This window comes from Pungitius pungitius, chromosome 8, assembly GCF_949316345.1.
Source record: "Pungitius pungitius chromosome 8, fPunPun2.1, whole genome shotgun sequence".
NCBI lineage: Eukaryota > Metazoa > Chordata > Actinopteri > Perciformes > Gasterosteidae > Pungitius > Pungitius pungitius.
Genome location: NC_084907.1, coordinates 1883449 through 1898154, shown reverse-complemented (window position 1 = coordinate 1898154; position 14706 = coordinate 1883449). Strand labels below are relative to the sequence as shown.

The following is a 14706-nucleotide window of genomic DNA, read 5'->3' as shown; positions in this document are numbered from 1 at the left end:
ACACATCTGTCCGGCTCAAATTGATCGCTATAAGACGATGGTAGTTTTCAAATGGACTATTTTCATTATTTCTTCTGCAGGATACATTTGTTTGTGCGTTACATGGCTATAAAGCAATGAGACGGACTCACTGGCTTTGATTGACTGTTTCATAATACGGTACATGAACAGATTAATCGAAATGCATCATCTGTTAAATAGTTTGTTTTTCTTCCTCTTCTCATTTTGATCCATCGCTATAAACAGTTTGCATTGTATTACAGATGATCAGCACCATTTAAACGGCTCGCCTGTTCATTAGTTCTGACGAGCTCCATTCCTCCGAGCAGATGTTGTTCAGGTGTTTTTTGTTTTTTTAACACTGGTTGCTGTTGGGAGGTTTGTTCTGGTAGATTACTGTTAATAATGACAATAATAATGAACGTGGACCAGATGAGCCTCAGTCCAATTTGTGTTTGCTGTGCGGCACTTCACTTTGAGAGAGTCAAAGGGGACCTGCAACGACGTCCAGCTGCTGTATTTACACCGATGATTGAAAAAACAACAACAACAAACAGTTCTCACTGTATGCATACAAACTATATATAAATATATGAACCATATAACCCCCTGACCCGTATGGAGTGATTGCTGTGGATTGCCCACAGTCGGCCTGGTGAAGTAGAATGAGAGTTGTGCAGGTCTGAAAGCCTGGATGCTCATCTGACGGCATCCATAAACTTCCTGCTAATCCGGATGAAAGTGTTTAAAGCGATAGCGAGCTGAAAAAGATGATAACATTGAGCATTAGGGTGGGGGCACAACAGATGTTGTGAAAAGATGAGGATTTTGTATTTCCCCGAAGTGGGAGAGAGGACGAGGTCATGTGACCTGCCGGCGCAGAAAGATTCCAAACATTCGAGGAGCAGAAGGACTGAAGCTTCATGGGTTTCTCCTGGAGAAACGATCTCATGGAGAACCAGATAGAAGAATGGTACTGATCATGAATGATTTATGAAGACATGCAACAGCACATTGACCTTAAACTGCTTAAGTAGGATTGATTGTAGGAAGAAGATAAAAGCACATCGCGTGTCCATTACACCTCATAAGGAAAGTGTGTCTTATATAGATTTAATTTGACCAGAAAGGTCATCAGGAAATATCCAGATCAACTCCAGTGTATCATATTTATTATTATGTATTATACGTGTGAGCAAATAATATTTGATATTACAGAACAGAAGTGTAATCTTACTGATGTCCATGCTGCCGGCTCCGTGCTTTTTAGACCTCGTGAACATTGAACTCAGGGTCTGGTCTAATGATCTGATTCAGATTCCGCACGGTGCCTTCCCCGTCCAGGTCAGGTCCTCTGGACGTCAACTCGTGCAGCAGCGAGAGCTCCAGCAGAAAGCAGAAGATCCATAGCTCCGACCCCGCAAAGGTCACAGACCAACTTTGTCAGTTCAGACCAGTCCAATTCGCGGATTATTCCCACTGCGTCGTACACACAAGAGACTCAGAGGCTCAGCCCCGCTTGTGCTGTGAAATCATTTTGCTAATGGAATGCACCTATCGGGTTCTGAACTGCTGGGGGGGGTAAAAAAGAGAGAAAGTTATTTCATTGGGAGCAGCAGATAATCCATTTTGCCAACGCAGACCTGAGAGAGCACCCACTTACGCTATCAGGAGCACCGGAGACGCTCTAATCCATAATCCACTCCTCATTTGTGATTGCTTACATGGGGGAAGCTGCTCGCATCTTCCGCCCAAGACCTTGAAGCTGCGGCTGAGGGAAGGTGGCGGTCGTCACGCATTTAGGGTCGACAGCGAGGCGTCTGTCAGCCTGTCAGATGAACGATATCTCGCTTTGCTTGTACATGCAGCGTAACCCTAAAATGTGGGCCGGGAGATTTCAGATATGATGTATATATTTATATATATATATATATATATATATTATGATATTATATCTTTATCTGGAAGTTATAGATGTGTTTCGTGTCTTTGCTTTTTGAACATCATCAAGTGTTTCTACATATAAGAATATCTGTATATGATTGCTTCACATTCATACATTTACTCCAGTGTAATAAAAGCCCTGCAGAGGTCCACAAGCTTCAGAGGAGCAATATCACCCTTCATCAAACGTTTCAATGAAAAGTTTAATAAAAGTAGCCGCGGTGTCATTCCATCCGGCTTTCTGACATCTGAGGAACAAAATGTCTGCTGGTAAAAACCACAATGCTGGATGTTTTGAAAAAGAAAAACAACTATGTGGCCACTGATGAGTTTTCCATGTGCCCGATTGAACAACATGATGAAATGGACTTTGGTCCTCCTCATCACAAGGGCTTAATAGTCGTGGTTGCATGCCATTGACTTTATTTCTGGTCCATAGCAGGCATTCTCTTTGGAGGGGGGGGGGGGGTGACTTCTGTCACACAATAGGCCATTTTTCTAAATCATTCACATTCAATTCTTCTTTTTCAAGCTGCGGTTTTTCGTCAAACGCAGCAAACCGAATGCAGATATGATGTCACGTTGCTCCTCGCTTCATAAAACACTCAGCGCTGTTTCCTTTGACGCCACCGTTAGCTGCTGATCGCTAGCTCAGCGGCGCCGTGTTGAGCACCGCGTGGAGGCACCAGATCTGGCCCGCTGTTTCCACTTCCATTGCCTCCCGGGGACAGTGGGGGGGGGCCCTGTTGCTTCTCTGTGGTTAAAGGTTTATCTCCCGCAGCCCTGATTTGTTCTTGCTGCTTTATTCTTTAAAGGTTCGAAGTTTGATTTCAGCGCGAAGGCTACGCAGCCGAAAGGCTCTGGATTGATACATAACAGTAATTCATGGAATCGTGTCATTTTTTATTGCAAATCTCAATACGTTTTTGCGTCTGTTAACAAAAAGAAAAACGCATCAGTGTATCTCTCCTGAATGTCGGACCCTCCCGGCTGTTCCGTCCTGTTTTCAGGTGGCCCGGGTCCCCGTGGAGGCGTGTGAGCAGTACGCCACCTGTGCCGAGTGCCTGAGCTCCGGCGACCCCCACTGCGGCTGGTGTGTCCTGCACAACACGTGAGTCCACACGCGCGCGCACGCACGCATCCCACCACCGCCGAGTCGCCAAGACCGGCGGGACCGCCGTGTCGATCCAACAGCTCGTGGAAGGATACGAAAAAAGCACGTGGTCATGTGATGAGGGCAGTTTGGTAGAACAGAGACACCAACAGCTGGCGGCACCGAGCAGGAGGCCAAGGGGGGGGGGGGGATCGTTCTGAAATAGAGCTATTCACCACAGCAGCAACTGGACATGTGATAGTCTTTGGGGGGGAGGGATTAGCCCGTCATTGGCAGCAGATGTACAAACTGTACCCGGGAAACATTCTGGACCTGACGGAGCAGGCTTATCTCCATCTTAATTATCTGACCCCCCCAGGTTAGCTCGCATAATACCTCGACGTGAAGAAAAGGGGATTCGGGAGATTAAAACGCTGTGTTTCCTAAAACTGCGGCGGCGTAGGTCGCTGACCTCGGCTGGGATTCACCCGCCCGTCGGATCACGTGACGTCAGCCAGCGACGTCTCCGCCATGATCGCCATTATTTAAATTGCAGCTTCTCGCTCTTATCAAATTGTCAGTGAAGCGAGATGGAGAAAAAAAACAAAAAACGGTTTTGTCTTAATCCAAATTACCTCATTAAAATCCCCCTCCCCCCCTTTGAGTGCTGACTTTGTCTGAAAGTCCCATTACGCTGTTTATTTGAATTACAGCCATTTACTTATTAGTGAGCAGAGAGGCTGCTTCTCCCTCAAGTAACGCAAAGTGAATCATGATCCCTCACATTGCAAAATGAGCCCACTTTATTTTTCTGTCCAATAAATCCTGATTGGGGTCTTTTTTTTTTTTTTTACAGCCTCTGAATGACCCTCAAAGACTTTCATGTGGCTCTCTTTCACCATTTCACTTTCCCACCCGTGGCACTTATCTGACAGTGTGTTTGAGGTTTTTTTTTTTGGGGGAGGTGGGGTTAGGGGGGGGGATTTGGGGGGGGGGGGGTGTGTGAAGGGAACAAACGGCTCCATCGGACAAAAAAATGCAACAAACAAAAGCGACGGAATAAAAGACGATGAAAGACATTTGGAGATGAAAGGTGTCCCTCTTTTCTTTTTCTCCCTCCCCTCAGTCGATGAGCGGTCAGAAGGTGACCGTCCGCCCCGCAGCAGCTGTCCCCGCCGCCGCCGCCTCCTCGTTGTGTTGTAATTACGGGCGAGGGCCCCGGCGCTCTTTGAGCTCTCTCGGGAGACGCCGCCCCCCTCGGCGGCATCTGAGAGCGTATTAAGCGCCATCTCCCCTCGCTGTGCGCATTACCCTGTTAAAAGAACAGAGACGGTGGTGTTCAGCCAAAGCGCTATCTGAATTTCCCATTACGATTTCAACGCTGCGGCGGAGAGATTCGTGTTCTTTTTAATGCACGTTACTATCTGAGCCTGCAGGGACCGAACCCCCACAATCCCTCCTTCGCAGACATCTGCATCCATTCAACCGACAACAAATCCCCGTCTCTACAACTGGACTAATTATTCAAAGTTTCGGGAAATTCTTTCCATCCCTTACCGTAACTTTAAATGTGGCCTAATTCTCGCTTACGAGATTATTCTGAGGTCGCACCCTTTCAGCTTCTCACTTTTAATTGCCAGTTGGGATTCAGTAGCCGAAAGCTTTGTTCTTAACCGTTAGCACTCGGGCGAAACGTGCTCTGCAGATGAGCGCAACGAGAACGCGGAGGGAACCGTCTGACCGAGCCATGATCAGGGACGTGCGGTCCACATGCGGCACTGTGGCGCGGCGCATGCTGACGGGCCTCAGAGCTGTTTGGAGGAGGAACGTCTGTTTGTGGCCGATGGACGATCCTGGCGAATCGTTGCACATGACGCATGAACAATGGCCACTTACTGGAACCAGGTGAAACTGGTCAATATTTAATAACGAGTCTTCCTTGCTCCACAGGTGCTCCAGGAGGGACCGGTGTCCGAGGGCAGAGGAGGCCTTCCGTTTCGCCACCGACATCGACCGCTGCGTGAAGGTCATCGCTCACCCGGACAGCATCGCCGTGTCAGCGCACGGCGTCCCCGTGAGTCCGCCTCCCATTCCGCCGCTCGCGCTGTTCACGGGCAATCAGTGAGAGTAGCCTCGTCCAGCAGCCCCCCCCCCCCGTGTACAGCGGGTATAAAGCCTGGCAGAGAAGATTAGATGTGAGAGAGAGAGAGAGAGAGAGAGAGAGGGTGGTTCTCTCTTTGCAGGACACCAGATCTATTTATTGTGGCTTTAATACATGTACTGTGGGATGAGAGACAAATGCTAGAGGGGGGGGGGGAGTGATGGGGGTTGTTTACGATGTCATCTGCCAGAAGGTTGATTGCATTACCTAAAAGCTTAATTCAACTGTTGTTTTTGTGCCGTAGCCAAGAGCACAGAGGAGTGGAGCCGAGTTAGTGCCGAGGATTATTTTAAGGGAGTAGTTTGACTTATTTGCTGGTTCATTTGATGATTAATTCCGCCCTCGTATCGCTGTGTTAAATGTGCTGCCGGAGCCAAAAGCCAATTAGATTAGCTCATGGCCTGACACTTCCACTACCTTGACTCCTGCGTGTGTCGTTATTTCATTCCGCACTGAAACGGAAAGTCTAAAAAACGAGTCGGTTTACCCAAAAGGGGGGGGGGGGGGGGGTGTTTGGGATTGCTTGGCCAGTAGCAATCATCTCCTCTTCAGCCCAGGGTCGGGTCGAAGGCCGGGGGCAATAGCTTGCGTCAATTTTAGTTGTTTTTACGGGCCGGCCTTGGACAGCCTTATGAACGTGTTAATTAGGGAGTTTAAGAAGTGCGGATGTGGTTATCCTTGGACGCAGCCCAGGGCTGTATTATGCATGAAAGCGCATTACTCTTACCTTTGTCCAAAAGGTCCACCACCCAAATTGCCGGGCCCCCGTTAGCACTGTCCGTTAGCATGGTCTCGGCGTGCACCAGTGCGCCTGACGAGTCTTAAGCTCGGTCCAGTCAATTTGCCCTCTGCTGTTCTCTGAAGCTCCTGCTGGAGGTGAACAACGTTCCGGACCTCTCCGCTGGAATCACCTGCTCTTTTGGGCGGCAGGCCCGAGTGGACGGTCACGTCAACGGGAACAGGGTCATGTGCCTGTCGCCGGCTGGGAAGGAGGTCCCCCGGATACCGGAAGGACAAGGTGAGCGTCAAACCCCCCAGGAAAGAACAGCTTCCCATTTAGGCCGACCAACTTGCATTTTTTGTTTATCCAAGGAGCTTCCTAAGCACCAAGGAGCAGCAGGATTTCCTCAGAGCATATACAGTAATCCTCCAATTGAAGTTTCTGACTGAAGGTTTTCTCACAGCAGCCAGACGCCCACCAGGTGGCTCTTTACACAAGTGCGATAAAAGAATTAACGTTTCCTCTTTCATTTTGACCTCCTCTTTTGGCACATTGTTTTTCTTCTTTCACCCTTCCTTTTCCTCTCTCTTTCTCTCTCTCTCATCATTTTAATTCCCTCTCCATCCTTCCACTCATTGTGTTCTCTCTCTCTCTCTCTCTCTCTCTCTCTCTCTCTCTCTCTCTCTCAGACTGGGCCGGCGTAGAGCTTCGTCTGAGCTCAAAGGAGACGGGTCAGATGGTCGCCAGCACAGAGGTGAAGTTTTTCAACTGCAGCACCCATCAGACGTGAGTCCTCCCGCATCTTCGACTGGTTCAATAGGCGGAGGAGCACTGCTCCACTTAGTGCCAGGATGTACTGATGCTTACGATCGGCCCGTTGGACAACCCCAGTGTTTAATTCATCCGTCGGGTTCCATTCAGATCAACACGATCCCCCGGCCCGCTTTGCTTTGACTTTGCTCAAACTGCCAGTTTGTGTGTGTGTGTGTGTGGCTTATTGCTTGAAGCTTTAATTACAAATAACTAGTCTCTCTGTCCGTTGCTTTGAACTAAAAGAAACTGGGATGTTTACTGTTTTTATAGCGAAAGCAGGTACATGTGATACCTTTAAAAATAGGTCCGGTGTTTTACTGGAGTTTCACCAGCCGGATCCCACACGGTCCTTTCTGGTGGTCCCGGGTGTCCCGGCCTGACATTTGTTTGAGCGGAGATCTTTTAGTCTTTGATGGCCTTGAAGGTGGATAAAATAATGTAAATTAACGAGCGCTTGATTTCAAATACTCGTCTGTTTTGTCTCGCCAATATCAATTTCTCTGCTTTGACTTTGGGCCTTTATGCTAATGTCAGCTGTATAGCGGAATAGCAATTACAAGCCCTGCTACAGGAGGTGGGTCTTATTAGGATGCCAATTAGCAGCATTTGTCAGCTTTAAAAAGGTGTCTGCGAACCAGCAACTTTACAACTTCCAAAGACTTTTCTTTTTTGACATTTTTGTCCACATCGGACGGGGGAGAGCCAGAGAAAGGGGAAGCAATAACTCCTGAAACAGAGGTTTCAGCTGACAGCTGTTCACACACACTTCGCTGCACGGTGAAACGCCCTCCACCAGGTGCGCAGAATGTGGAATGCGGCTGATGCCCAACGAGTTCACGCGAGGAGGAAACGTCTTGATTGATGTCGCGCTCACAGCCCGAAACCTTGGAAATTAGCCCACGGTGGATGAACACGCAACCTATACAAAACTCCCTTTGACTGCGACACGAATGCTTTAATAGTCGCGCACGAGGCCATTAGAGAGAAACAGTGGGAAGCTCATCACATCCCCACCGCGCCAATACGGCCTCCATTAGCTGCCGGCTGACCCCGTGAACTCCTGTGATTAATATTTCAGACCGAATACACTCCACCTCCCCGACTGCCAGCACCACCTCGGCATCACATCAACCTCCATAATTAATTATCCGGTGTTTGCAGCCCCCTGCCAGTCCAGTTCTATTAATACCCAAATGCCTTTCTCACACACACACACACACACACACAGATTTATATGTCCACGCTGGCCTTGGGCAGCTAATTAATATCAAAATGTAATGGTGCCGCACTCCATTTATTGGCATTTGTAGCTGGCTGCTGATGGTGGTTTCTTTGTGGCTACATCTACATGGAACATTTCAGGAGAGCGTGAGCACGGATCCATTTCTCTGCACACAGCAAAGCCAGCGTTGACCCCCACCCCCCCCCCCCCCCCCCCACAGGAAAAGAGGATATGTTCAATTTCCAGCTCTGTTTGGTATATCGACAGCTGTGAATCACCCATCTCTCTTTCTGGCGTCGCCTCACCTCTCAGTCCTCGGTTTTTTTTGTTTCCCAATCGGCTCCCGGTTTGCTGCATGAAATGAGATTAAATTCTGTTTGACAGGGTTCAGCCCGACGTAATCCACGAACTGACTGCCGGCTGCCAAGTCCGAGCCAAAGACGCGGCCGAATTCCACCCGTTGCATAAGCCGCGCTCACATTTCATTCCACATTTTGTGTACAAGCAGCAGTTGGACAGGTGAAATGTACCATTTAAAATATATATATATATATAAAGCAGGGGTCTGTAAAACGAAAAAGTGAAATAAAAAGCACATTACAAGGACCCTGCAGGCTCCGTACATCTTTTTGACTTTAAACTGATGAAGTGGGCTTTAAGAGACAAGGACTCTCCTGCCAAGTTCTTACACCTGAGGTCACTTACTGTCATCCCTGACAAAAAGACCACCATTCATTGCTGTCTGCATAGAAAACGGGGACATCTGATCTTTCGGTAAAACGCCCCGACGTGAAGAAAGCTGTAATCCTTCATCAGTCTCCTCTTTTCAATCATCTTCACCCGGGAGAGGAAGATGTGGGTGATGAGTGAATCCGTGTTAAATATTAGATATAAGAAAAGGCAGGACAACTCAATTGTGAAGATTGTGCACGTACTACACGTAGTAATGCCTTCCTTTGTCCCTGCAGGTGTCTGTCCTGTGTAAACAGCACTTTTCGCTGCCACTGGTGTAAATACCGTAACCTGTGCACCCACGACCCCAGCAGCTGTTCTTTCCAGGAGGGCAGAGTCAACGCCTCAGAGGTAACGAGAACTGCGGCTAACACAAAGAGGGTTGCGGTGTCATTAGCTGGCTAGCACGTAGCCTTCGGGAGCACCGTTTATCTGTTCCTGTGTGACACCTTCGAGTCCAAACATTAGGGTTCATGGTTCTGCAAATATGAACGTCTGTGAAGAGAATCAGCAGATAAGTGGGAGGCTCCACATGCTGATGGTTCAAGGTGTACAAGTACCATGCATGTACCCAGAGGACACATGCAATCCATCCTCCACTGGCTGAGGCCTGGATCCAAGTGGAAGACTAAATGACTGTCATTGTTATTCCCAGAGCCTCATTGCTACTGTCCAAGCTTTGCTGAATGGGGCTAACAATGTAATTAGAATTACAATGGAAAAAAATGAATACATAGTCTTACAGTGAACTGTGATGAAATGTGTGGCATATGGATGCATCTTTATACACCTGTTCAATTGCTTGTTTATGCAAATTGCTAATCAGCCAATCACATGGCTGGCATCAGAACAGGGAAAAGAGGAGATTTAAGTGACTTTAGATTTGGTTGTTGAAGCCAGACGTGGTGGTCTGATCATGTCAGAAACGGAATTTCCACGCACAACCATCTCTAGGGTTCACAGAGAATCCTAGAGTCTCAAGAGGAGAAAAATGTAATTGTTGATGTGAGAGGTCAGAGGAGAACAGGCAGACAGTAACTCAAATAACCTGCTCGTTCCAACCAAGGAATACAGAACCCACAACACATGGAACCATGAAGAAGACGGGCTACAGCAGCAGAACAACAGGAGACTACAATTCACCACAATGAGACTACATTGCCTCTTCTGATGAGTCTCCATTTCATCTGTGACATTCAGAACTGAGCATTGTTTAAATGCCGCAGCCTACCTGAGTGCTGTTGCTGACCCGTCCATCCCTTTATGACCAGTGTACCATCTTCTGATGGCTACCTCCAGCAGGATAATGCACCGTGTTACAAAGCTCACATCATGAAAAACTGGTTTCTTGACCATGACGTTGAGTTCACTGTACTCCAATGGCCTCCAGTCACCGCATCTACATCCCATAGAGCTCCTTTGGGATGTCACCTCATAGATGTGCAGCAGACAAATCTGGCCATCGCGTCAATATCTCTGAGGAATGTTCCCAGTTTGCCACCAAGAATATGGGCCGTTCTGCAGGTAAAAAGGGGGTCCAAGCTTTTGGTAGCAAGGTGGCCGGTGAGTGTGTAGTGATACAGATACGCATTGATAGAGAGATCCACACCAACAATAGACACCCAGAAACTGTGGAAGGAGGCCTCGATTCTCTTCCGGAGGGGAAGTACCCTGTGAACACTCCATCTATGTGTGTTTGTGTGCTCTCCCCACAGGACTGCCCTCAGCTCCTTCACTCCGGGGAAATCCTCCTCCCGGCCGGCGAGGTCCGACCCATCACGCTCAGGGCCCGGAACCTCCCGCAGCCGCAGTCGGGCCAGCGGGGCTACGAGTGCGTGGTGCACGTGCAGGGCGCCGTCCACCGCGTCACGGCGCTGCGCTTCAACAGCACCAGCGTGCAGTGCCAGAACAGCTCGGTAATGACCTCAAACCCCTCCCTCGGTGGGAGCGTCGCGGCCGACAGCTTGGATGCTGCGTAGGCACGGTGCATGGGGCACATCGGCGCATGCCTGCCTGACGCCTTGAGCATACTGAGGGGGGGGGGGGGGTTGAGGAGAGGGAAAGCGAGAGAAAGGTGCGAGGCATTTTTAAAGGGAAGGGAGACTAGCGGGGAGGGAAAGGAGGAAAGAAGTGTTAGGCTAAAGTGAAAAAGGTGAAATCAACGTCTCGTAAGCCGCATGTTGCCTGGGTGGCTGATCTCGGGGCCGACAGAAAGTCGCAGGTTTGGGATGAATACGGGAGAATTCTGTTCCACGATGTAAATCAAAGGCTAAATTTCGATGCAAATCCTATCCTGCCGATCTGTGACAGTGTATGAAAAGGCCATTTTCCCCAGATGCGGATGATTGGTCACTCCAGCCTGGGTTTGCGTCCCTACATGTCAAAGAGGAGGGGAGCAGACAACCATGGCTAAAAGCCTCTCTTGCCCTTTTATTCTCTCATTTTCCTGCACTCTAACTTGTTTCTTTTTCATTGTATCCTCTGTCTCACTTTGACTCTCTCTCTCTGTCTCTCTCTCTCTCCACTTAACGCACTCTCCCTCCCTCTCTGACTTTTCTTTTCAGTACTTGTACGAGGGTGGGAAGATCAGTGACCTGGCAGTGGACCTCTCCATCGTATGGAACGGCAATTTCATCATCGACAATCCCGAGAAGATTAAAGGTGCCTCCGCAATCCATCACTGCCAGGCCATAGAAGTATAAAGCACTCAATCCGCTGGGGATAGATGGGTCATAGAGACCAATTCAAGGCTTCCGAAAGGGCCTTGGGAGAAACTTCACAATAGCAAGCGAGTGTTATCAAAAACCATCACTGGGTTGCCGGGGGGGGGTGTGGTGGGGTGGGGGGGGTGAATCTTCACATTCGCTCGGTTTAGCTCTCGCGGCGGCTCTTGGTTTCCTCTCCATCATCGCACAAGAAGAGGTGTTTGTCAGTTTGCGCTGTGGGTTGTGCGTTAACTGCATCCCCGTTGCCAAGGATGCACAAAGGGATGGCCATGAATTTTAAGAGGCCTTGTCATTATGCAGGCAAGTTACTTTATATGGGCATAAACACGGGCTACTTACAGGAAAGAGGATGTAGGAGACAGACTTCAAAGAACAGGTTTATTGGATTACCTCGCCATATTTTCCCTTAATACATGGAAGAAGGAATATAAACAAACATGCTTTTTTTTATGAATTTAAGTGAATTCTCAAATTGTCTCTCTGAGGTTGTAGGCAGATATTTCTTCTGGAATTGAGTGTAAACACCCGTTTGAGAATGTGTGAACCGGTTCGACTCAATCGAATCGTCACACCACTTCCCGGTGGAGCTTTTAGAGCACATTCTATGGCTGACATTTGATTTACAAGCCATTCATAGCGGCAGTGCTCTTCAAATCATCCACATTGACACTCTATGCCTGACCAGATGTCCTCTGCTTTCGTCCCGCCCTCCCCCCCCGCCCCACAGTGCACCTCTACAAGTGCAGCGCCCAGCGGGACAGCTGTGGCATGTGTCTGCGGGCGGAGAGGAAGTTCCAGTGCGGCTGGTGCGGCGGCGAGGGCCGATGCACCATGAGGCAGCACTGTCCTCCCGTCTCCCCCTACGCCAGCCGCTGGCTGGACCTGTCCAGCAGGAACGCCAAGTGCACCAACCCGCGGATCACCGAGGTCAGTGGAGCGGACGGTGCTTTCAGCGCCAGGTCGTTGGTTGGATCTCGCCGATCGTACTGTGATCATGTGACCATGCGGATGCCCGGAGCGTCTCGATTCTGTGGTTTTGGTTCACATTTAGAGAAAGATCAATTCAAAGCGTAGATGAGACACAGAAAGGTTTGTTGAAGTCGCTGAAACTCTACCAGCAGATTCACATGTTTTCTTACGCTACTTTCATTTTCTAGAAGACTTTGGGGGCTAAAATCCTCCAAGAAAAGCCAAGTGCCCATAAACGTTGGATCAACCATGATCTACATATTATAATATCTACATACTCACTGGATATTCCTGTGTCAATATCGACGACAAACTGTGACCAACTTCCAACGTCCCGTCCGAGTGGCCCGTTTACTCGAGTCCATCTCGCATTCCTATCCCACGCCAGCCGAACACCTTAAGTGCTCGACCGCTAAAAGGGATTCAGTCTGCTTAGGTGGGGGGGGGGGGTGGGGGGGGGCGATGGAGCCTTTGTGTCACAAACTCCCGCTCGTTCCCCTGAACGAGGCGCAGTGGGTCAGACACGGAGATGCAGGCCTCCTCCACTTCAAAAGAGCCTTTGATGTCCCCGTCACATTGTGAGCGTTTGTGAAGGAGCTGCTGGAGAGCAGGGAGAGTGGCTCCGGTTCTGCTCCGCGGGTCCCAGGGTTCCCCCCCCCCCCCCCATGAGACGCTTTCAGTCGCTTTCTCAGGGTTTGGTTATTCACTGCATTAATCAGGAAAGTTTGTTTGGAATTATGGTGGATTCAAAGCTTTAAAAAAAAAAAAAAAACTGTCAGTATGGGAATTACGGTAAATCTAGTTAATGTTTACATAGAGATTACCCAGCGGGGGAAGGGGGGGGGGATTCTCAGTCATTCAGGTCATGCAGTAACAGAGATCCTTGAAGGATCTTGAATGTTGCGTTTGAATCAGCACTCCTAGGTTGTGCTGGTTGTTGTTCAGGTGTCCTTTAAGCAGTATGCCTCTTGAGGGTGAAGGTCAAATCTTTGGTTATGTTAGATATTCCCTCTGCAAACATTGTAAACATGAGTTTGTGGTCTCAGGCCCGATGTTCACTTAGTAAATGATGCTCCTATTAGGAGGAAATAAACAAGGAAGCAGGTTAGGCTTTAGGGCGGGACCACTTTCTGATCGACAGGTACCACCGAGTCAGTGGGCTAATAAATCATGACAGTTAATAATCATTTTTGGTCACCTAAATAATGTCGGAATTCAGCATTCGGTTGCACTCGGCTCCACCGTCTGCTTCACTGCTGGATGCAAGAAAAAAAACAAGCAAGATTGGCAACGGCAAGGACGCAGAACTCGCTCCAAACCGATGATGTCACCTCTGAAATACGGTCTACGCTCCTTCCTGTGCAGGTGAGTCCGGTGGCGGGGCCTCAGGAGGGGGGCACGCTGGTCACCATCCAGGGCCTCAACCTGGGTCTGTCCTTCTCTGAGCTGGAGGGCAACGTGGAGGTGGCGGGTGTGCAGTGCGTCCCTCAGGAGGAAGGATACATCACTGCAGAACAGTAAGAGAGAGCCTTCCCCCTCCCCCCCCCCCCCACACTGTACCGTACACAAGCATGCAGCACGGAAAATAAAATGTCTCTTTTTCCTCTCCCACACTATTCTTCCTCACTGTGAGCAGGCTGAAGCCCGGCTCCGGGTTGTAGGATGGTGTGGAGGGGGGAGGGGGGGGGGGGGGGGGGGGGCTTTGCGTTGCTCTGGTGCAGTCAGAGCCAAAGGAAGAGACCGTCTTTGTGTCGTTATGAGGCTGTCGGCGCAGCTGTAATTGAAATGCGCCGCATGCCGCTGACTGGAGGGACAATATGTTAGCCATGTGTTTCTCTCACAGCCATGTAATGCGATTGGCTTCAGGCTGCAGGGACTTTATTTATATCCTTGAAAAAAAAAAAAAAAAAGAAAAATGGAAGGGACGTGCCAGCCGAAAATTGGAAAACTCCTGTGATGTATGAATGGAAGGGATGGGCAAGGACGATTCATAGGTCCTATGAATTGTGCTCTTATTGCAGCGGGGCCATTCACACATGGCACTACAAGTGTTACGCCTATTAATTTCAGCAAGGGGTCAGTTGCTATAATGACTTATTCATGGGACACTTTATCTTATTGACCTGACAGGCAATACTGATTTATTGAAGAAACCCCCTATGTTGTCATGGCAACCGGAGGTAATGGTGGGTGGCAGTCGTGCCGAAGACGGGGAGGGGTGCAGTTTATCCTTTAGAGTTACATTGCTGTTATAGGTTTTCCATTAGGAAGAAAGATGACCGTCTATATCGACGCACAACTTCTATGAAATTCTGCCTCCATCAC

The 14706-nt window shown here is 49.1% G+C and overlaps 1 protein-coding gene across 1 annotated transcript in view; it reads left to right on the top strand.

Moving 5' to 3' along the window:
* The window catches only part of LOC119229659 (plexin-A2-like), a 38946-nt gene that overhangs the window by 6603 nt on the left and 17637 nt on the right, over positions 1 to 14706 (top strand). Inside the window, exons 3-12 of the mRNA XM_062563889.1 lie at positions 1318 to 1442; positions 2824 to 3055; positions 4988 to 5111; positions 6063 to 6216; positions 6609 to 6705; positions 8923 to 9037; positions 10402 to 10602; positions 11251 to 11347; positions 12140 to 12339; positions 13747 to 13898. Of these exons, the coding sequence (XP_062419873.1) occupies positions 1318 to 1442; positions 2824 to 3055; positions 4988 to 5111; positions 6063 to 6216; positions 6609 to 6705; positions 8923 to 9037; positions 10402 to 10602; positions 11251 to 11347; positions 12140 to 12339; positions 13747 to 13898 (1497 nt within the window). The remainder of the gene's footprint in view (positions 1 to 1317; positions 1443 to 2823; positions 3056 to 4987; positions 5112 to 6062; positions 6217 to 6608; positions 6706 to 8922; positions 9038 to 10401; positions 10603 to 11250; positions 11348 to 12139; positions 12340 to 13746; positions 13899 to 14706) is intronic.